General features: G+C 30.8%; 3 protein-coding genes across 3 annotated transcripts; 1 reads left to right on the top strand and 2 right to left on the bottom strand.

The window, feature by feature from the left end:
• Nucleotides 1-8: 8 nt before the first annotated feature.
• On the top strand, nucleotides 9-2,433 carry LOC125068306 (stress response protein NST1-like). Its single transcript, XM_047677413.1, has 4 exons — nucleotides 9-604; nucleotides 881-1,130; nucleotides 1,387-1,533; nucleotides 2,284-2,433. Exons 1-4 carry the CDS (start codon nucleotides 50-52, stop codon nucleotides 2,346-2,348), a joined length of 1,017 nt encoding a protein of 338 aa, XP_047533369.1. The 5' UTR covers nucleotides 9-49; the 3' UTR covers nucleotides 2,349-2,433.
• A 330-nt stretch (nucleotides 2,434-2,763) lies between these two features.
• Nucleotides 2,764-21,158, bottom strand: LOC125068189. The gene is made up of 18 exons (XM_047677236.1): nucleotides 21,129-21,158; nucleotides 12,166-12,326; nucleotides 11,641-11,772; nucleotides 10,884-11,063; nucleotides 10,236-10,607; nucleotides 9,478-10,144; nucleotides 9,105-9,238; nucleotides 8,686-8,844; nucleotides 8,425-8,603; nucleotides 8,171-8,303; nucleotides 7,963-8,077; nucleotides 5,642-5,716; nucleotides 5,410-5,537; nucleotides 4,838-5,068; nucleotides 4,529-4,733; nucleotides 4,194-4,345; nucleotides 3,486-3,695; nucleotides 2,764-3,069 (listed from the first exon to the last, which is right to left on the bottom strand). Exons 1-18 carry the CDS (start codon nucleotides 21,142-21,144, stop codon nucleotides 2,890-2,892), a joined length of 3,429 nt encoding a protein of 1,142 aa, XP_047533192.1. The 5' UTR covers nucleotides 21,145-21,158; the 3' UTR covers nucleotides 2,764-2,889.
• On the bottom strand, nucleotides 6,349-7,844 carry LOC125068024 (arginine kinase Lit v 2.0101). Its single transcript, XM_047676980.1, has 2 exons — nucleotides 7,826-7,844; nucleotides 6,349-7,715 (listed from the first exon to the last, which is right to left on the bottom strand). The coding sequence occupies exons 1-2, from the start codon at nucleotides 7,842-7,844 to the stop codon at nucleotides 6,349-6,351; spliced, it is 1,386 nt and encodes a 461-aa protein (XP_047532936.1).
• Nucleotides 21,159-21,654: the final 496 nt, after the last annotated feature.

Raw genomic sequence — 21,654 nt, 5'->3', positions numbered from 1 at the left:
CTTTTATTTTCGCCGGATTTAGTAAGTATGGTATTTTGTTTTTGACGTTATGGCGAGCGACATCGACCAAGGAAACTTTGGCGATAGTGCTCGGAACCGATCTAAATATGAAATTAGGCTAAAGAGCTCAAATCATGTATTTGATGGCGCCGGAGAGAATATCCAGTATCACAGCGACAATGAGTCCTTAGCTTCGAGAAAAAGTAAAACTCGGTATATAAATCCGGCTATTTATATAGAGAAAGTTGAATCCACTCATTCTGTGACATCATTACATACAGACTCCTCTTGTGTTGAAGACGTCACACCACATCCGCATAGTTCTTACAGGAGTAACTCTACTCCTTTTCTAACTGGACGCATATCCAGCGCATCTTCGACAAGTATCAAAAGAAAATCATGTAGACTTATAAGTCAGGAAGAAACTGTTCGTGATGAGGATACGCCAAGATGTGGTCGTACTTATCGTGATGATGGTGCTGATACATTTCGTTTATCCGTCGCGTCGCTTTCAACTACAACGACCGCTAAAGAAGAGCGCGAGCGTAATGAAAAGAAAAGACAAGAAGCTTTTCAGCAGTGGTTAGAACGTAAAGAGCAACAGGTACACGAAGTTTTCTCCACTATATCTTTAGTGTAGTACATCAATACTTTTTATTGACCAATAACTTTTTACATTAATCTCACACAAAATAATATAAAAATAAAATAATTTGTAGTAGTAATGTCATTTATTTTTAAATTCATAGCATCAAAATCACTAAGTAATCAGTAAGTAATGTCTTCGAAAAATTGTTTGCACCGTCATCTGGTACATTGTATTGTATGTTTAGATTAATATGATATGTGTATAAATATAACTAATTGAGGTTAATATTAGAAGCGAGATAAGGCGCGCCTAGCAAAAACAAAAATCCAAGTTGTACCGACAACTACCCAAGAACAGCGTGAGGAGTCATTTCGGCGATGGTTAGAGCGTAAGCGCATGCAGAACGAGCGACGTAAAGCCGAAGAAATTATGAAGCAGTATCGTCACAACGAACAGCTTGAACAAGAACGAAGGAAGCGACACCAAACTAAAGAGGAAAAATTGGCAGAATGGATACGAAAAAAAGAGGAGGAAATGAAGTGTATGTTATTTTTATCGCATTAAAAAACAAGGGGTATTGTTTATACGCCGTATAATTTATTTAATGAATGTTAATAGGTACTATTTATAAAGATCTAGTTTAGGCTTGATTATTATTAAGCCATGTAACTAAATATTTTTTTCTTTTTTTATGAATTATAATGAATTTACAGCCGTGATAATTTCCATAACATTACTAATATTATCTATATTATTAAAAAAGGAAATCATAAGAGTTAACATTATTAACTTATAAGTAATGAAAACTCGATCCGAGCGTCGTGCTGCGCGTCTTGCGATCGAGGACGAACGTCGGCGCGTTCAGGGTGAGCGAGCGTACAGAGATTGGCTGCGGAATAGCAAGAACAAGCCACTGCCCGTGCCACTGAATCAAGGAGAACTTAGTCAGTATATGTTTCAAATGTTATAATATTTATGGTACAGCTTCGTTCAACGAGGATTTCTTGTGTCTTTTATGAAAATCCATGAGATACCACATGTCCCATGTTGATCCCGCTAATTAGCTATTTCCATGAGATTCGTTTCAATTTTATCATTTAGTTTACATGTAATTTTAGTAGTACATGCTGGGATCGATGGTTAATATTTTCAAACATTTATTTTTTGTCATTATCGAAATTAAAAAATATTAAATTCCTAACATTTTTACATAATTTAGCAGTAATAGAGAGGGCTGGTGAATACATACATACTTAGCCGGCTTGGCCTAGGGCTGCAGATTCGAGTGGCAAAACATCTTCTTTTTTTATACTTATTACGTTTGTAGTTAATTAAATACAATTATATATGTAAGTATATAATAGTATAATATAATATATAATATAATATCCTGCCTGGAAGTCGAAAAGTATTAGCTCCACGCTTTTTTATCATCTATCATTCATAGTTAATGCATTGATTTTAATTTTATATGAAATAAGTCTACATTTTTTTATTCAAACTTTTTTCGAATCATTTATTTAAGACTCTTTTTTGAATTTCTCTAAAAGAAATTTTTAATTTTCATGCATACAAAATATTAGATGTGTAAAATGCTTTAACGAATGAGTATGACTAATATGTAAATTCATAAATATTAGTGTTTTAGTTTGTTTATTTGATGTTTATTACTACCAATTTTATTTATTTCCCAGGTATGCGAGGATCAGTGTCTCGAATGTACATAAATCCTATTCCATGGCAACCCCTTACGCAATGAAGATATAGTGTTTATTATAATAAATATGAAGTTTGTTTTCGGAGTTATTTTGTGGGAATACTTTAGATAATCTTTGAGTTTTTAGAATAACTTTATAATAATATGGAATGCTTATTTAAATGTTTATTTTTTTATTTGTTGTTATTAGACTTTATTGTTTACCATGTAATGTTAAAATAAACAAGTGTTTTATTCTATATTAGTTTTATTATTATTACCTAAGATTGTTTACTAAATTAATAAATTGCTTAGTTAGTAAGGGTCCCTACAAGCAGATACTAAAATACATTCAAATATACGAAAATACTATTCTAAGTAGACAAGTACTATCCTATAAAAAATAACATTAATGATACAGAAAAACTTTGAGTCCAATTTAAAATATTAATTGCTTAACATAAGAAACACTTTCAATTGTAAATTGTACTTGATTCCATCTTATATTTTAAAGGCGTATTCGAAAGAAATTGTAGTATTTATAAAACATGCTTAGGATGGACATTTATCGTTCGTTCCTCAATTTTCCCATATCACTTCCAAGTCAATACGCTTCTTCCTCCTCTTTAAGGCGTAATATATCGGATTTATTCATGAAGTAGTATGACGGCTGTCGACCTTTAAGATCTTTGAGTACCCTTTTAGCACCAGCTCGTATGAGTATTCGGCTTAAGGATTCCATCTTTTCAACGCCCATCGCGTAATGTAATGCAGTGCGTTCCAGCTGTAATTTGAAGTAATTATTTAAAGGAAGTCAACGCCGCCCTAGCTTTTTAATACAAATAATCTGTTAAATTAAATGTATTATGATTAGTACGGAATTTCCTTGGTCTTCATTGTTTCCCAATTCGGTTTTCTTAATCGATATTACAGTTAAGCACAAGACGTATCAATATGCAGGATGAAGAATTTTTATTTCATTAAAATTTGTAGGTTTTAAAATGTGTAGGTACAATGTTATAATATTGCGATCAAATATTTTTATGTCCAGTATAAATACTGCTTAGCAGATAATTATCTGACTATTAGGTATGACTTACCTAACCGTAGCATTCTTGAGAAAATATTTAGTAGATACCTAACTAAGAAAATATCTTAATTTTGATTATATTTATGTTAATCAAAATAAAAGTTACTGACATTATCACCGAGACGTAGCATTTCTGGGTATGTATTAACTAAATATTCCACGATGTCCTCTTGTTGCGCTAATACAGCAATATGTAATGCGTTGCGGCCGAGTGCATTCTGTGCGAGGGCGAGCGTGCGTCCGCCCTCTACTGACAGCAATTCTTGAACACTGGAGAGGTCACCGTGACGTATTGCGCCCTGGAGTGCTTCCCTCGATTCCTTAAAACCAAACGTAATTCTAAAAGAGTAGCTAAAAACCATTAACAGTGTCTTTTATTGAATTATTATTATCCAATTAGAAGTATTAAACGTGCATTGTACAATACTTCTTTTGTTTCCAAAATATGTAAAATATTGATATTGCAATATCAAATATTGACATTTGCAAAGTGGTTACTTTTCTTAATTTGGGGTTAATGAATACGAGATTGCAATAAAATTTCGCAGATAAATTGACATGTATCGATTAGTGGCTTTTCAAATCTTGTATTCATAAAACAAAATTAAGCGTGATATGTTTTACACCTACCTTATATGTTTTAACCTAATAATTTAAATCTGAAATTTGTATTCATTGGATTTGATTTAAATTAATAACCTTAAGGCACTTCTAATAAAATATTGCTTTTGAAGCCTATTTCATTAATGTTTATAAACCTTCTAAGAATTTATTGATTTGGAGACAAAGTTGCACAGTGATTTGGAGATAAGAGTTACCTCGAAAGGTGGAATCGATGCAAGAAGATTGCTCATTTCATTGTCGCCCCTTTGAACCACTACGTCGGATATTGGAATCCCCTCATCGTCCACTATGTCTAATATATGATCGTATCCTTGAAGTAACAATTCCATTATTTTGTCTGACTTTCCTGCAACGATGTTTGTTGTTAGAATCTATGTTGAAAGTAATAAAGTTTATAAACAGTATTTGAAGAATATAACTATTTGATAAATGATAAATTTAAATGTATGTGATGATCATTTATGGTACATTTAACAAAAAAAAAATGAATACATCTTAAAGCATTCTTGTAAAGTGTGAAATCAGATACCTCTAGCAGCTAAATGCAGAACCCATCGATCGATCTCCGCAGTATTCTCTAATACATTAGCTTGTATGGAGACATCACGTGCAGTGCGATATAACTCATCTCGATATCCAAGACTAATGTCTGATTCCTGTAGTAATTGAAATAACGCATTGTTTGTATGAGCTCGCGCTGCTGCGAAGTGTAACATGGATTGCCCATGCTCGTCCTTAAAAAAATAAATCCTATGAACAAATATGTCTTGTAACAAATAATTTTATTTTTAAACAAAATATTTAATGGATACAAATCAAAATATATATTCCTTCTTACCCTGTTGGGACTTGTGAGAGCTGTTTCGGGAGCATCAGGACTAGTTTCTAGCTGGGGATCCACGGTGATGACGTCTATAGGTCTGTGTGGTCGGATAGCAGTTCGAGTGCGATCGATCGCTACATGTTCTGTTTCTTCAACTGTATTCTCTGCAGTGCCATCTTTGTAATCGAACGGCGGATGTTCATTGTCTACTTCAGGTGCTTCTTTCGTTACCAACACGTTTGATTCCTGGTTAAGTGTAGTCTTATAATGATAGTTACAAACTAATAACATTGTTATATTAAAAACAAAACTGAAATTAATTATTAAAAAAAATATATCAAATAATAACGTACACGTGTTGTACACCTCGAAGTTTCAGTGACAATACAATGAGATTACCATAAACCACTCAACAGGAAATATATCATGTATACTTTATTGTTTGTATATAATATAAATGTATAATTTTGATCTGTCTTTGAAAACATAGGCACACATATTTGTAATCTCTGACGATCTGAATGTTATTCTATACACTTATACATTAAAGTTTTTTTTATTCAATTAAATAATAAATATATAATAACCTGTGTTCCTAATCGAGGTTTCTCGTGCTCGGGAAAATTGTGAAGAAAACTGGCGAGAAAAGCTACGGGGTCTTTCGGTTTTATATTTGCCACTTCGGTTAGACCTTTTATTAAAGGATCGCCAAGTGCTGTAAATATTTCGAATTCGAATTCATCGGTACTATTGACACTTTTTCTATCCATTTTCATTAAAAAAAACTTTCAAACTTAAAAAGTATTTGAAAAAGCTTACACTTTGCAAGGTATCTGCCTTCTTCGGTATGAAAGATGGGAATGTCCATATGGCCGTTAACGTCATGGCTTGTACCTGCAAGAAATCAATTATTCACTAAGATGGCCTTCGATATAATAGCGCTAGGCGTTTTAAAGGAACATACGTGTTTGTATAAAATTGATCGATCGAACGTAATTATGAAAATAATACAAAAGTAGAAATGAGTTTTATATACGTATTGTAGTTCTAACTACTTATTATGAATAGAATACTTTCCACATAATAGTATGAAATAATTATAACCACATTTGTTTTCGATTAACATATTATACAAAAAGCTTAAGCGAAGACACATAAAAGACAGTAAGCATATAACTTATTTTAACATTAGATAAAATACAAAAAATTGGAAAGACAAAAGTGCTTGTGCTGTTTATTGTGCTCTACAATAAGCTTTAAAGTTTTATTCAAGCCTACGTGATATACAATAGTGATAAATCAACAAACTTTTAAATTCACACTGACACATTTTTTTCTAAGACACTCAAATAGCAAGTTAAAGTACTGACCTAAATATTTGTTGCGTATTTAAATTTTAATAAAATTAATCCGTATACATTATATCTCTTACAATGCACTTTTGTCTTTTCAATTATATTATGTATTCAAATAAATTGGCGCAAAAACAAAATTTAAAGTGTACTTATTATGTTCATATTACTAAATTAATGATTTTCTTGAAATCGGTCCACTGATTCGTGAATATCAGCTAAACTGCTTCTTTTTCTTCGAAATATATTACTTAGCATCGTAGCTACATGAGCAGAATTTTGCATCGACAAATCTTTTTCTAAGTGTAGGAGGTTTGATGTTGCTGTAGCAAAGTCGTTAAAACAATTGAATTCTGATATGCTCAAACATTGATAATTGCTTATTCTAGCAATATCAGTATTTAGCGTTTCTCTATATTGCAATCCTCTCATGGCACACAAGTACTTTATATTATCAGTATCTTTTGCTAACCCTGGAATGTTGACTATTAGACTAAAACGAATACCGGCTCCAAGAAAAGTTGGTCGGCTAGACAAGTGACCAAGCTTGTGATCCCAAACAAAATCGAGTTTATCATGTAAGTATGTCATTATATGATACAGTTTGGTAAATGTAATGCCAATATCTCCTGGTGAATCAGCAGGCGTGGAAATGAGTACGCGTAAATGATCGTGCACATTAATCCAAATGGCAATTGTTTTATCATCGCTGATAAACACACCACGCGCATATGGCCAATATTTACCATGGAGGCGGTTACAATCGTCAATTTCGTCTCTATCACAGAGAGGTATTAATAATCCAGCTGACGCTAAAATAGCAGATACTTCTGAAGGCTTTTCTAGTATCTCATTTAATGTGTAATAGGTACCTCCTTTATGGTCTGATTCAGCATTGACTTGTCCACTTATTAAAGCAAAATCTTCTCTCATTAAAATTGTTGTAATTACTCTTTCAACGCTTTCTAATTTACCAATTTTAAGATTAAGTGGTAATTCAAGGCAATCTATATTTCTTGAACATTCTATAGTTCCCGATAGGACAAATTCGTCGTTAGGATCTATATTTATTTCGATTAAAGGTTCGGATGACTGTGTTGATATTGTGTTTTTAGTAAAGTCAGATGTAGGATGTTCAGGCAAATCCGCTTGAATATTAATATTATGAATATCCCTGATAAGTGGCAATAAAAATTCAGCAAATACCTCATAAACATAATAATCAGGGGCTGAAACTCCACCGGGAAAATCTTCCTCTACTGTTTGTATAATATTCTTGTTATCAGGTAATTTTTTGACAGCTGGCCATATAACGTCAAATAAATTGTGATCAAGTTTTGTAATTCTATATTTGATTAAATCGAACACTTGTTTTTTGAGAAATCTGCCTAGTACATGTGGTGGAGTAGCATTATTAGACGACGCAGATAGTGGAGTTCGTCCTGGCTTAGCAGAAGCTAGAAGTCGGTAACACCGCTCTAAAGTTTCCAATGCTTCAGGTATATCTAAGATACGTCGAGATGATACGCGGTCATCTGGCACTAAATATATTTTTATTAGTTTAAGTAAATAATATGGGTAACAATTATATCCTTATTATTTAATTTGTAAAGTTATTACTTAATCTAAAATGATTACTTTATTTCGTTACCAAAAAAATAATTAAGCATTTTATTACGTAATAATATTCTAAAAGGGCAGGCGTCATGAAGCGTCTGAAGATAATTTTAACACTAAAATCTAAGAGGACGGGTATAGGGAACATAATGGAATTTATTGTAAACAAACCTTTATCCGAAAACATTGCATTGGCTGTCTCATCACTAATACCAAAATCTGTTAACATTTGCCTAAATGGAAACAGAGTTGGGTTTCTTTGATAATCTTCAGCGGATCGACCATTCTGTAGTAAGAAAAATACTAAGTATATATAAAATAATTTTATTTAATATTTTTTGGGAGTTAAAAATACTGTAATAAGATATTCAAATCTTACATCGTCCAAATCCTTTGAATTAGCACCTAACTGTTGCAATATATGGTAATAATGACCGTTATCTGGTAATACTGCAGCGTAATGTAAAGCAGTTCTCCCTTCGAAATCCACTGCGGATAGTGTCTCAGGAAATCTTCAAAATAAGAAAATGAAGTGAAATGTTTTTTACGAATATAAAGTTAATAGTTTTATATTTATTGAAGAAATGATAAATTTTTATGATATAATATTTTTTCATATTGTTTTTTTCTTACCTTCCTCCTAAATATTTCATAATGTTGCTTTTTCCAAATACTGTAGCCACGTGTAAAGGGGTAGCTCCATTCGGTGAAATTGGATCTCGAGCGATTGCAAATTTTCTCCGGTCTAAAGCTGCTTGTAAATCTTTTAAATTACCTTCTCTGGCAGCTACGTGAACTCTGTTGATTTTTTGCTAAAAAATAAAAATAACGTAAGCAAAAATTAACCTTTTTTATATTATATTACCTTACAATAAATCTTAATAAATACTGTACCATATAAGTGGGTACATTGTTCAAAAACGCTTGCAATTCCGTATTTCTAGACTGCCGTCCAATTAATCTAGATCCCTCTCCGTTTAATACTAAAGTTGCCAACATTTCCATATTAGCTGTATTGATTAAGTCAGTTACTTCCGGGTCTATTTCATTGTCCTGTTTAATAAATAAATACAATATAATATTTAAAATGATTACTACTTTATTTAAGTGTGAGGCATTCGCGGTCTAAGTTCAACATATAACCTAAGAAGCTAGCAAATTAATCTAAGTTTCGGTGTTGACAAGTGTTTGTGAAGTATGCAGAGTGCTACGTCATTTCTATTCTAAAACACCACAAGTAAGTTTATATTTTTCTGTAATGTTACCTTTCACATCATGGCGAATTGTGAAATTTATTGATTGCATATACTTACTACAATTAGAATGTCGTCGTGATATGGGCCATCTCTTTGAGTGATACTTGCGTCTTGCGTTTCTTGTTCAGCTTCACTGCTAATTATACCTTCTATAAGACTTTCCTGTATATTTCGGCCGTTGATGAGGTTTCCTTAATTAGCAAAACAATCAAAAATATTGAACTCGTCAGGGACCCCGTAATAATATAGTAAGTTGAATATAATTATATTTCGTGTGTAGAACCAGAAGAGGCACTAAAGTCACCTCTTTTGGCACTGCCATTGCTTTGTCTTAATGTAGCGCTTTTAGTGTGAATGTCATAGTGTTCTGGGTGAGAATTTCCTTGTACTTGTACATCATCATCATCTTCAGGATTATCACTATCATTACCTTCATTCGGTGTAGTTCTAGAGGCATCCTCTTCATGAACTTTTTCCTTATTTATTGTATCTGATTGAAGATTGTCGTCATGATCATGGTCATCAGTTTTTTCAGGAGTACCATGACCATTACTATTTTCATTTACGCTTTCTTTTTCGGTTATTTCTTGAGGTGTACTTTCCAAGTTATCGTGAGGACTCTCAATTTCTTTATTTTCTTTTTTAACTTCGTCATCATTACTTTCAGAGTTGACACTTTCAACAGCAGTTGGTTTTGTTATTTGTTCTTCTTCATCTTCTTGTTGTGTTGTCGATTCATTATTTGCATTATCGTTGTTCTCATCAACATTTTTGTCTGTCTCTTCCTTAACTGATTCAATATTTTTTTCATCTGAGATTTCATTAATGTCTTTGGTTGCCTCAATGTGTTTTCCTTCCATATTTTCATTTGATTGATTAATATTTTCTTTTTCATTATTCTCATCATCAGTATTTCCAATCGTGCTGTTTGTATCCTCGTGGTTTTCATTATTTTCGTCATTGTTTTCTATGTTCTCAATATTATTTTTGTCAATATCATCAGGCTGAGTATTTTCAGCTGGGGTTATATCATTTTTTTCATCAGAAATATTCTCATTTTCAATATTTTCTTTTACGTCTTCAATTTCAGTTGCATCCTAAAATAAAAAAAATATGATTCATGCAAATGTTCCTTTTTAATAAGCAATGCAAATCAATTAAAACAATTTCGTTACATGCCATGCGTACCTTATTACTTTGTGCATCTTCTTCGTTAGAATCATTACTAATTGCATGAAGTTTTTCATTATCATTTAAATCTGGTAAATCACTAATTAACTCATGCGTACTGCTATTTTTCATCAAACTATTGTTATTTTCTACACTATCCGATATAGTATTCGTGTTGTTTTTTGATGATATATTTTCACTGGATGCTTTTAAATTTTTCTTTCTAGACTTTTTATTAAAATTTCCAATATACTCAGTGTCTAAAATTTTCCAATCCCATGAAGCTGGATAAGCACTAGATGGTGTTCTTGGTGCATCAGGCAAAATTTTAAAAATATTTTTATCGATATCGTGGGCCCTATTGACATAATATGCTGGTGTTTTATTTTTCTAAAATGTAAGAATGAATGTAAGAAATCTTAATTAAAATACGACTGATGAGATTATAAGCTTAACTAAAATATTTTGTTTTAAGCGGCGTTAAGCAATCACATAAATCAAAGTGCGCAAATATAAAAAAAATCGTTATTAAGTTTTGAGCTCGACACGCGCCCTGACGCTTAGTCGGCGGAGAGTAGTTAATAAATTACTACAAAAAGCGCCATAAAATTTAATAAATATTACATGGTATTGTGTAGTAGTCAAGTGGTTGTATCTTACACTTACATTATCAACTGCGCCCTCATCAGCCCCAAAGCTTATAAGCGTGTTATACGTATGTTGCTCATCTTTCACTATAGCAGCGTAATGCAATGGTGTGCGACCATCATTGTCAGTGTCATTTATGCCTTGAGGGTATCTTTCTATCATATACTTCAGTATACTACCGCGACCCAGACCAGCAGCCTGAGGATATATATTTTAGTAATATTTACAGCTTACGACTAAACAAAACATTTGAAATTCAACAAACGACATTAATTTATATGTATTTTTATTATATTACTAATAAGATCTAATATTATGATTATTTTAAATAACCGTTTTACTTAAGCTCTAAGAACATTTAAAATAGTAAGTTAAGTCTACAATTTTATATTTTAATGAGCATAATTAGTATGAAAGGCGTTATAAACCGTTGAAATAGCAAAGGTTCAGTAATATTTTTTGCAAGTGTTTTTTTTATTATTTTAGTAAATACATGACAGGATGTTATATAATTATAAACCAATTAAACGTACTATAACAAATAGATATATATAAGTCCAATTACTTTTGTTGAACTCTTTATCACATGAGTAAAAAAAGCCTTATGACAGTATTCTGTAATTTATACAATGATATTAGATACTATATATTTATCAACTAGAAATTAGTTTAAAATCATGTAAAAACAGGATTTTATTTTAGAGTAAAATTCAGTTCAATGTTTTTTTTTAGTGCAATTAATTGATGGAAAACGGCTTTCGGCCTTTGACCATACTTTGTGCATAGCTGTCAAATTGTTTGCATCTCTGCTAGATAGAGCTTGAGGTGGTATTGGGTCAGCTGTGAGCTTCATGAAACCTTCCAAGTCATTCTGAATCACGGCGTTGTGGATGTCACGAATTGTGTTCTGCAAATTTATAAAAATAAAATAATTAACAATGTCAAAGAAATCACCGGTTAAAGAAAAATGACTGAATGACAATTGATACTTTTTTCTCTATATAAAATATAAAATTCGTAATTTATATTCAAAATGTTTTACTGAAGATGTATTTTTTAAAACCATTAATTAAATTACGCTTGCTAAAGATTCAAGATCCAAACTAGAAAATATTAAAACGATAACTAAAAGCTGATTTGGGCTAACGTAGAAAAATACAATCTTAAAAAATCTAAATAAATTGTTATCGAAATGATTAATACCGAAGACATCTGTTAATAAACATCTTTAAAATGGACGAGCTTGGAGCGATATCATATCAACATAAAAACACTGATGAAAAATCACCCAGTAACCTACCATTATATAAGGAACAGCTTCTAGAAATTTCTTTACGATCGGCTGGCTAGACACTTCGCTAAGCAGTCTTGCACCTTGGCCCTCCCACACAACGCGTTGTAAGCGTCCCATGTCGCATTCGTGGCACCATATTCGTATGTTGTGTCGTTTTATAACCAACCCTGTTGAATAAAAATAAAAAACAATTTGGTTGCTGTTTAACACATTGCCCGATGACTTAAATAATCTCGTCTTATAAGCAGTAGCTGGTGCGTCGATTAAATACTTGATGCTTAATAAAAACTCCCTAGTTACTCATTACAACACCTCTTCAGGGTATTAGAGATATATATTATTGTGCATACCGCATATTATACAGCGTATTATGGACTTTTATTTACCATTCATTAAATTAAATTTAAACTTAATCAGATAACATGTTATAATTAAATTAAAGAAATATTTTAAACATACTTAATAATTATGCATCAGTGTACATATATCCTTAAGCCCTTTAACCCTTTAAATGTGGAACTTTGTTGTTTGTTTGTTGTTTTGAAGGAGGCATATGTAAGTTACTTGTCACTGGGTATGAGATAACTTACGGGTAAGATGACATGCATGTCTTTTCGATGTAATTATACTGGTTCATTCAACACACCACATTGTTATATAAAACCCCTGTTGCATTGTTATTTTTAGTTGAATACCTCATGACTAGATAATAAACCTACGCAAGGCTTCTACTTCCAAGAAATTATATACATATAATTAGTTCTTTCTAACTATCGGCGTCGAAAGAAATTCAATTTGGACTAGATTCCATCCGATCAATAAAATTCTATTAAAATTAGCCTTTAGTGTTAAAACATATATAATAATGGTGGTACCATTATGACGATACGGTGGTATCGTTAATTATTCTACCTTTATAATCCTAGTTTATAAAATCCACTAAAGTCTATTTGTATCAAAATTCAAAATGTTATGAAAATACAAAATATAAAATTTAAGCGTCAATAGCGCAATGGTTTAACCTAGCGATGTATAGAGTCGCAGGTTCAATCCTGATCCTTTTGGCTATTCGTCATTCAATTATCATAAACTACCTATTTATCAATTGCATGTTAATATTTACATGTAGAAAATTGTAACTACAGTGACTTTTTCTTTTTTTATTGTTTTTGAATTCTTCCCTTACTATTTGAATCAAAATCAAAAACACGCAGTATTCAAAATATTTTATAGTTGGATGGTATAATGTGTCAAGTGAATTATAATGTTATGTTGTTACAATTTAAACACGTAAACGATTACATTGACGTTTTTTTAAAGGCATTCTTTTAGAATTTTCGATGATAAAGTTCAAGTTAACTCTTTTTTTTGAAGAATTGTTGATTATAATGCTAAGTTTATAAGACTGCAAATTTTGGGGTTAAAATCGCAAGTCGACCCAAAAAAAAATAACTTGGTTTTTTGTAGAACAATATCTCAGGAGTAAACCTGGACTTGCGAAGTTGACATTGTTGACAGTTTCGACGCGTAAAGACGCAGATCCTGCATCGATCTCTTTTCGATTGAATTGGATTTGCCGATTTTTCAGATTATGAAGGAAAATTAATAGAGATTGCATTTGTATTTGTGTACAAATTTTTTCACTAGTAATATACCCTTCAGATTTGTCGCTGTGGCCGAAATCATCAAGAGGAACATAGTCAACAGCTGTGGCGAAAGTTTTCCGTTTCGTTTTTGTTAACCCGCTTCTCAAAAATAAATTCCTAACATTTATTACATAAATGAACTAGTAAAGGATTCTAATGAATGCGTGTCTTCAGCCGACGCCATTGATTTCTGTCAATCGATGTGCCGCTTGACACATAATTAATTGTGGATGTCGATTGTCCTCGATTTTGAAATCGACTTATTTTTACTGAAACTATTCTACGAAGCCGCGTAATATTATTATGTGGAACTACTAAAGGTTATTTATACTGACGTCATAATTTTTATACATCAGAATTTCAGCGCTATTATCATACATTGCACTTATACATTAAGTAGATTACAAATACTCGATGTGCCTCGCGGGTTTAGTCACGTGTTGTTTTAATGTAATAAAATGTTTATATGAAAGATACATAAATTTAATAAAACCCTGCATCATGTTGATTAAATCAACCCAACCGCCAAAAGTTTAACGAATATAATTGACAAAATATAATAAATATTACTATAAAATATCTGGTAAGAGCATTCTTTTCCGTTTCAATTTCGAGGTGTGCAATAAATTAGTTACTTATAAATGAGAGTTAATAATCAATATAACACGAAACGAGATACAGGCGAAGGAAATGATCCTTTTTAAATGTAAAAAAACTAAATTTTTCTTAATACAGATATTAGGTAAGATTTCGTTTTTTTTTAATAAGTAGGTATGTTTCACAACAATGCCCGTGACATTAATTAATTATTTTAAACTTTATTCCTTTTATATATATTTATGTGGTATATATATTTAAATGTATTTGAAATTGCATGTTCTGATTCTGCAGTCTTAAGCTTATCTTTTTAATCTATTTGTCTACAGACATTGTGTGTGTACTATTTTTAGTGTTTTTAGGTGACTCGTTTTTAAATATGTAAATATATTATATACATATTATAACATTTTATTGATTTTAAAATTAATAAGACCAAATGCGAATGATTGTGACATGTCATACCTTCATATCGATTTGGCTTCAGCGTAATCGAGTAATAAGCTTATGTTCGATGTCATAATATAAGATACACTGTATCAATAATCTTTTTTCTATTTGTACTTTTTCTTTTCTTTTTTTATTTATGTCATAGGCGGACAGACAAATGGGCAACCGGGGGTCAGCACCGTCCATAGATTAGGTGCTATAAAAAATATTAACCATTCCTTCCATTGTCTACTTATAGTTACACTGGTTCACTCACCCTACAAATCGAAACACAACAATGATAAGCGCTGCTGTTTGGTCGTAGAATATCTGATGAGTAGGTGGTGGTAGTGGTAATGTAACCCTTACTACCAAGTATAACGTGCGAACCAATTGACGGAGTAGTGTCTTTAATTAGACTATTTAATTTAAGGGACGGTTATTAAAGGTTATTATTAATTTATGTTACAATAAGACATCAATACTCCGGGGAATCGCTTTGTCCTTATCTGGATATATAACAATTTGTATAACATTTGCATATACTATGCAGCTAATGACTCGCGATCGAGAAATGTGATCCTACCATCGTACAGAATACCTAGTACGAAGTTAATATGTATCGAACTTGGGTTGCTTAGCATTGCTATCTATATTCAGAACTAACAGTTACAATTTTTCTATTTATAATTATTATTGTATATATATTACCTATTATATGTATTTATTGTGTCTTTTATTTATTCTTGAGTCAAAACAAATAAATAATACATTTAAATTTAAGTATATATTTAAATAGCACTATGTAACATTTAATTTATAAAATAACATTTATAAATAGAACCAGTGGCTTGAGCAAGTGATGAGCAAAATAACCCATTCAAACCATTTGAATTTTATGTGTTAATTTTATAATTAGTTTCAATAACTCTTATCATTTGAAGCATTGTAAAAACGTGAGGAAATCTGCATGTGTTGAATGAAAGTTTTCAATATGGGTATCTACCAATCGGTATTGGAATAGCGTGGTGACCTTCTTCGTAAGAGAAGAGGGCAGGGGGCCAAGCATTTGGACAAAAAAATTAAATATCCCCTGTTTTTTTTAATACCTAGACGGACCGGAAAAACGTGCCACCTGATGTTAAGTGGTCACCACCGCCCATAGACATTGGCGCTGTTAGAAATATTAACCATCCCTTACCTCGTCAATGCGTAGTTGCCCTGTGCCTGTAGTTACACTCACCCTTCAAACCGAAACACACCAATACTAAGTATTGCTGCTTGGCATTAGCATTAGCATTTAGCATTAGCAGCCTGTAAATTTTCCCACTGCTGGGCTAAAGGCTGGGCTTGGCAGCAGAAGGTATTTTTGTCAGTTTGTTTTATACTTTAGAAGAGACAATGTTTTTTTTTTCTTAAAATGGACTTTTATAATTACCACTGGGAAAATTTTATTAAATAAATATATTTTGTTACAATTGTAACATAAATATAAGATGAAATGTTAACGTAGGAATTATAAAAGAAGTTCCAAGGTTACATTCAGAAAGAACAAGCTAGACAGACATGTTGTTAATGTTTAATGATGTGGCCGTCGATCGATGGCACCAACCGATCGGAACGTAGCTTATGTAGGACATTTATTGGCTTACATTAATGTCTATACATTTAGAAATTATTCAACGTGTATTTATTATTCAATGTAAAATATAAATTAAATTAAAACATTCGGAGAATTTCAACGTTATTTCTACAGACTGAATACAAGTCTAGGAAATTTACATATCTACCTACCTGCTTATAAATTACCGTCAATAATTGCTTCGCTTTAAAAAGGCTCAACATTAGAGAGCAGTTTGTAGAAAAATTATGCCTACAAACTGAAAAGTTGTCATAATATGAGTACATCATTTTTTAAATTTAGAAATATGGATATTGGTGCTCTGTCTCCAGTTTAAATAATAAAAGTCAGCTTGTCAGGTTTTTGTTGTTTTAAAACAGTGAAAGAACGAAAGTTTATAAAGGACATGCGTAATATAATACGTAATATTTTTAAAAGCATTCAATAAAAAAATAGTTAAAAATAAATATATGTATTTTGTTTAATAAAAGGATTAAAATAAAATAAAACACGTCCACGTTTTCACGCTTTCTTATAAAACGGAAATTCCAAATTCCGTGCTAGTAATAAGAAATTTCGACAGGAAAATCTAGTAACATTAACCAGAATTTTAAACCTATAAACTAGGGTTCTGCGGCCAGTAGGTAACCACATAATTTAGACTATCGAAAATTAATAATAACTAGGTAGACCTAAACCCTGCTAATAATAACAAATACTTTTAAGATTCAAAGGACACAATTTGTAAGACTTCCGTCTTACATTTCGTGTGATTGATAGAGGCGGCAGTTACTACATTATGCTATTCGTTTTATAGGTCTTTGGAAATTTTGCTATTAAATATACAGTAAGTGTTCATAATCTTATTCGTAACTAATACCGTTTCGTTACTTTATTTATCGTTGTTTTTTTTTTTGTTAAAAGTAAAAGTTTCATGTGTAACAAGCACTGGTCCATCTACGCACTTTATTTTTGTAAGATTTTTTATTATTTTATGATTAGTTCATATTTTGTATAAGAAATAATTGGCTAATTTACAAAAATATACTTTAATCATAATATTTTCAACATAAGGTTTATTGATATAAAACATTTTTTTTTAATGTTTATTTTTTATAATATTTAAATATTCTATTTATTGAAATGATAAATAAAAGCGATTGTTATTTGAATATTTATTGCTAATATCTTTATGTTTTGTTCAATGGAGCAACAAGTTCGCGTGTTTGAAAACCAGAATCAGAATCGTTACCGAGATTAGCATAATAGAAGCTTTCCCAAAACATTATGAAATAAACCGAGCGCCATCAATTGTAAATAATTATATATTGCAATAAGAAGACGTGAGTAATATTCCTATATATCAAAAAGAAAACTATGTACACGAGAATATGTTGAATATGAAACTTTGAGTATAAAAATTAATCGAAATCGTGTTTAAAAAATTTTTTTTAACTCCAATAATTATTTATTTTATATCACTGTAAAGATAAAAAAAAGAAATTATCTATATTAAACAGAAATCGATGGAATTATCTGGTGGATCGATTTGATTGTAAATTACATGTCATGTTTAATATTAATAAATCAACTTTTAATCATAATTAAGAGTACCTAAAGAAGTAATAACTTGTTCTTAAAACAATATGATAATATGTGTTTAAGCTTAAAGAAAATAACATCTGCTTGTAAATGGGCCACAACTGTGCGAAGGCCTCTCCTCTTGGAGAGAAGGTAACGGATTCGTGGACGAATGAGTTTTTGGTTAAATTAAACTTAAGCAATCAATACTAACTTTAAAATAAATCATTTGTATAATTTAAAATATCTGATATTGATATGAATTTAAGATATACAATATAATAGCAGGGAGTGCTATTATATTGTATATCTTAACAACGGTAGATAAAGTGCGTCCGGAAAAACCTAGTACCGAAACTAATAGACAGCTAGATAATGCGGCGTGATAACGGGTGGGGCATCAATTCGGTGAAAAGGCTACCATAAAATAATATTCATGACCACGCAACATTCAACCCCACCTCTAAAAGCCAAGCCTTTACACGCCACTAAAGCTAGATATTATAATCGGACACTTTTGAAAACAATGTATAAAATATACAGTTGGCTACAAAAAATTGCCTTTACTTAGCCTTTATTGCGTGTATTTTTACCATATGAGTTTTAATACAAATTATATTACCGTGTGTACTTTTCAACAATGTTGAAAGCACCGTAATACTCGCAGCTATGAAATGATAACGATTAAAGCGCAATCGATTTGAAAAAATATGTTATACGAGTATGACTCAGGACTTATTTTATTGAGTTGGTCATAGGATAAATTAATATGGTTTGATTTGTACAACGTTGTCATATTAAATTAGTTTGACAAAATAATTTTGGTAATTATTTATTTCACAGAAATGCTTCGTTTGAATATACATTATATAAGTAAAATAGGTTTTAAATTTGCTACTAATTACATTTCTTGTTACTGAATAAATATAACATGATTTATTTTTCAACTAAAAATGAATTTGTGTTACGCTTACATGATTCAACATCTGGCTTACTAATATAAATTTGTAATTGATAAATTAAAAGAATTGCTTACTTTTTTGTTATTAATATTTTTTTGTGTGAGTAAAAAAACACACGATAAATTTGTTGTACACATTTTTAATGAATTCGTTGACGCGGAAAGCGTATTTAAGCGCATTGTAAATGAACGCACACTTTTATGTAATACTTTAAAAGTAGTGGTTTCAAACTTTAATTGATGACTTAATATTGAATAAAGTCAATAATTAAATTTGATTTTGAGCTATATAGTGATCGCTTTAATAGTTATCGTATATAAAAAAACAAAACGTCTTAAATAAATCTATTTTACATCATATCTAATTATGTTAATCATGTTTAATTTTGATATCTGAAATTGATCTATTAATTATAATAATAAAAGCGTAACAGTAGCAAAGCGTAACTTTTTATAATGTATTGAACTTTTATTTTAAATATACACATAGAAAATAAAGTTGCAATATTGTATTTATTTATTATAAATGCAAAATGCTATGACTATTAAGAATAGTAAAAAAAATATAAAATTTAATAAATTTAAAATGTTTTTTAAAGAGTTTGTAGTATTTTTACATATGACAGTTTATTGTTTACGGATGTTGATGCTGGTAACAATGCTTATTAAGATGTTAAGTTAGTCTTAATTACAACGTTTGTGAGTTATTATTTTTTAAAAGAAGGCTGTCGATCTGATGTCACTCCTAATAGTGTATGGCATCTTTGCTCATAAAAAGTGTTAAGCACTACCAAATTCATAATATAATATGTTATTTCCCTTGTGCACACAATTACGCTGGCTCACTCATCCTTCCTATTACGGAGTATTCTTATTTAGCTATAGAATAGTGACTTTATAAAGCTATAATAGCGTTGAAGTATTAAATACACACACACACACATACACTAGTATTGTAGAACATATTATTGTAGTTTTTGTTCGTAAGCACATGAACCCTACATATTAGTAGTATACCTAATTCATCAGATTAATTGTAATTTAATTACTAACAATTTTTGTAAATTTGAATATTATGTGCTCATAAATATTACCTAACTAAATATAGGTTTCATAGAAATTACCATGCATGAATCACTTATTTTTATTCCAATACCATCTTAAAGAAAAATGTTGACGATTAATTTTTATAATTAATAATTCATCATTGATCTTGTTTAATTAAAAAGTAGCAGTTACACAATAATAACAGGTTATCTTGACATAGATACTAATATAAAAAAACGCTTTTTTTTAAATTAACTCGTTCAACACTTCAGACTTGAAGAAATTATAACATAAGTTAATATTAAGAGAAAAATTCTCTACTTTGTCAAGTATAGGTTTGGTCAAGGGATTCACGATAGCACATGAACAAATAATAATAAGTACAATACATAAATAATACAAACTTCCCTATTTTAAAGCAATGTCCAGTTCTTTCACACTCTGCCCTTTGAATTAGTAAAATTCAAATGCGACAAAAAATTAACTAACTTAATTTTTAAAATTATCAATATACAAAATACATACATACAAAAACATTGGAATAAAATAAACATTATAATATATTTTATGAATTCAATTCTAAGATTTGGACGTTATGTTTTTTAAAAAAATATTCAACGTGAATTACTTTTTAAATTTGTATATTTTATTAAATACTGATATTGTACATCTTTAAATAAATGCCACGCTTTATATTTAGTATTGTATGTTAATAAATATCTGCATTATGTATAAGGGATGAATAAAATTTTAAATTATAATAGCTAGATATGTTTTATAGATACTTTATGTAAATAGTGGCGCAAATTGTGATGATTCTTGTTAGATACATGTATAAGAGTAACATATAATTACATATATAGTATTAATCCGGTAATAGCTAATATATTTATTTTCACCTAAAACGCAGTTACTGAAAACATTTTTTTTTTCTATTTCAATTTTTTTTCCGTAACGTGGAATTACTTATAACACTTTATTTATTGCGTTTGTTTGCTTGAGAAATAGGATATAAGATGTTTATAGCACTGAAAATTACTACTTTTGGTCACTGAAATAAGTTCAGCAAGTAAGGCTGAGTACTCACCTGTCGGTCGCGGCATGTTCGCAGCGTCGGGCAGCGTGAGTGAAGTGCGCGCGGCACGGTAGTGTGCGAGCGTGCGACCACCCGCGTCCCGCGTGCCCCTGTCCGCGCCCGCCCGCTCCAACAATGCCGCGACCGCTGCTTCGTCCCGACAAGCAGCGGTGTAATGCAATGGTGTACGGCCTTCCTATAACGAATGAAGATTTGTTGGATCTTCTTCCTGCATATTCTTATTTATGAAAAAGATTAATGTTACTTTTTAGTATAATGCTCTTTATACAATGGCAGAAGTGAATAGAACTAATTTCCAAATAGTCAATGTCAAGTCTATATTATCGGTCACCGTCAGACACTCAGTATACTAATGAGTTGTAAAAACTTTAATTTCAATACAGAAAAAACTCAAATGAATTTTTACTATTTTATTTTGATGAAAAGTGAAGAATACTTACGGAATCTTTTTGATGCACAAGCTGTGGATAATTGTTTACAAGCCATTCTATGATATCCATAAAATTGTAAAATACTG

Source organism: Vanessa atalanta, chromosome 13 (assembly GCF_905147765.1).
Source record: "Vanessa atalanta chromosome 13, ilVanAtal1.2, whole genome shotgun sequence".
In the NCBI taxonomy this organism is placed as follows: Eukaryota; Metazoa; Arthropoda; class Insecta; order Lepidoptera; family Nymphalidae; genus Vanessa; species Vanessa atalanta.
This window is presented reverse-complemented; position numbering and strand designations above follow the sequence as displayed.

What these genes read in the sequence shown, in the direction of transcription:
- LOC125068306 (XM_047677413.1), top strand. Translation starts at nt 50, where the DNA reads ATGGCGAGCGACATCGACCAAGGAAACTTTGGCGATAGTGCTCGGAAC. An exon ending in AAAAGAGGAGGAAATGAAGT is followed by an intron (nt 1,131 to 1,386) that starts GTATGTTATTTT and finishes TTAACTTATAAG; the next exon opens with TAATGAAAACTCGATCCGAG. An exon ending in ACTGAATCAAGGAGAACTTA is followed by an intron (nt 1,534 to 2,283) that starts GTCAGTATATGT and finishes TTTATTTCCCAG; the next exon opens with GTATGCGAGGATCAGTGTCT.
- LOC125068189 (XM_047677236.1), bottom strand. An exon ending in ACAATGTACCCACTTATATG is followed by an intron (nt 8,604 to 8,685) that starts GTACAGTATTTA and finishes TTTATTTTTTAG; the next exon opens with CAAAAAATCAACAGAGTTCA. An exon ending in AACCTCGATTAGGAACACAG is followed by an intron (nt 5,069 to 5,409) that starts GTTATTATATAT and finishes ACACTTAACCAG; the next exon opens with GAATCAAACGTGTTGGTAAC.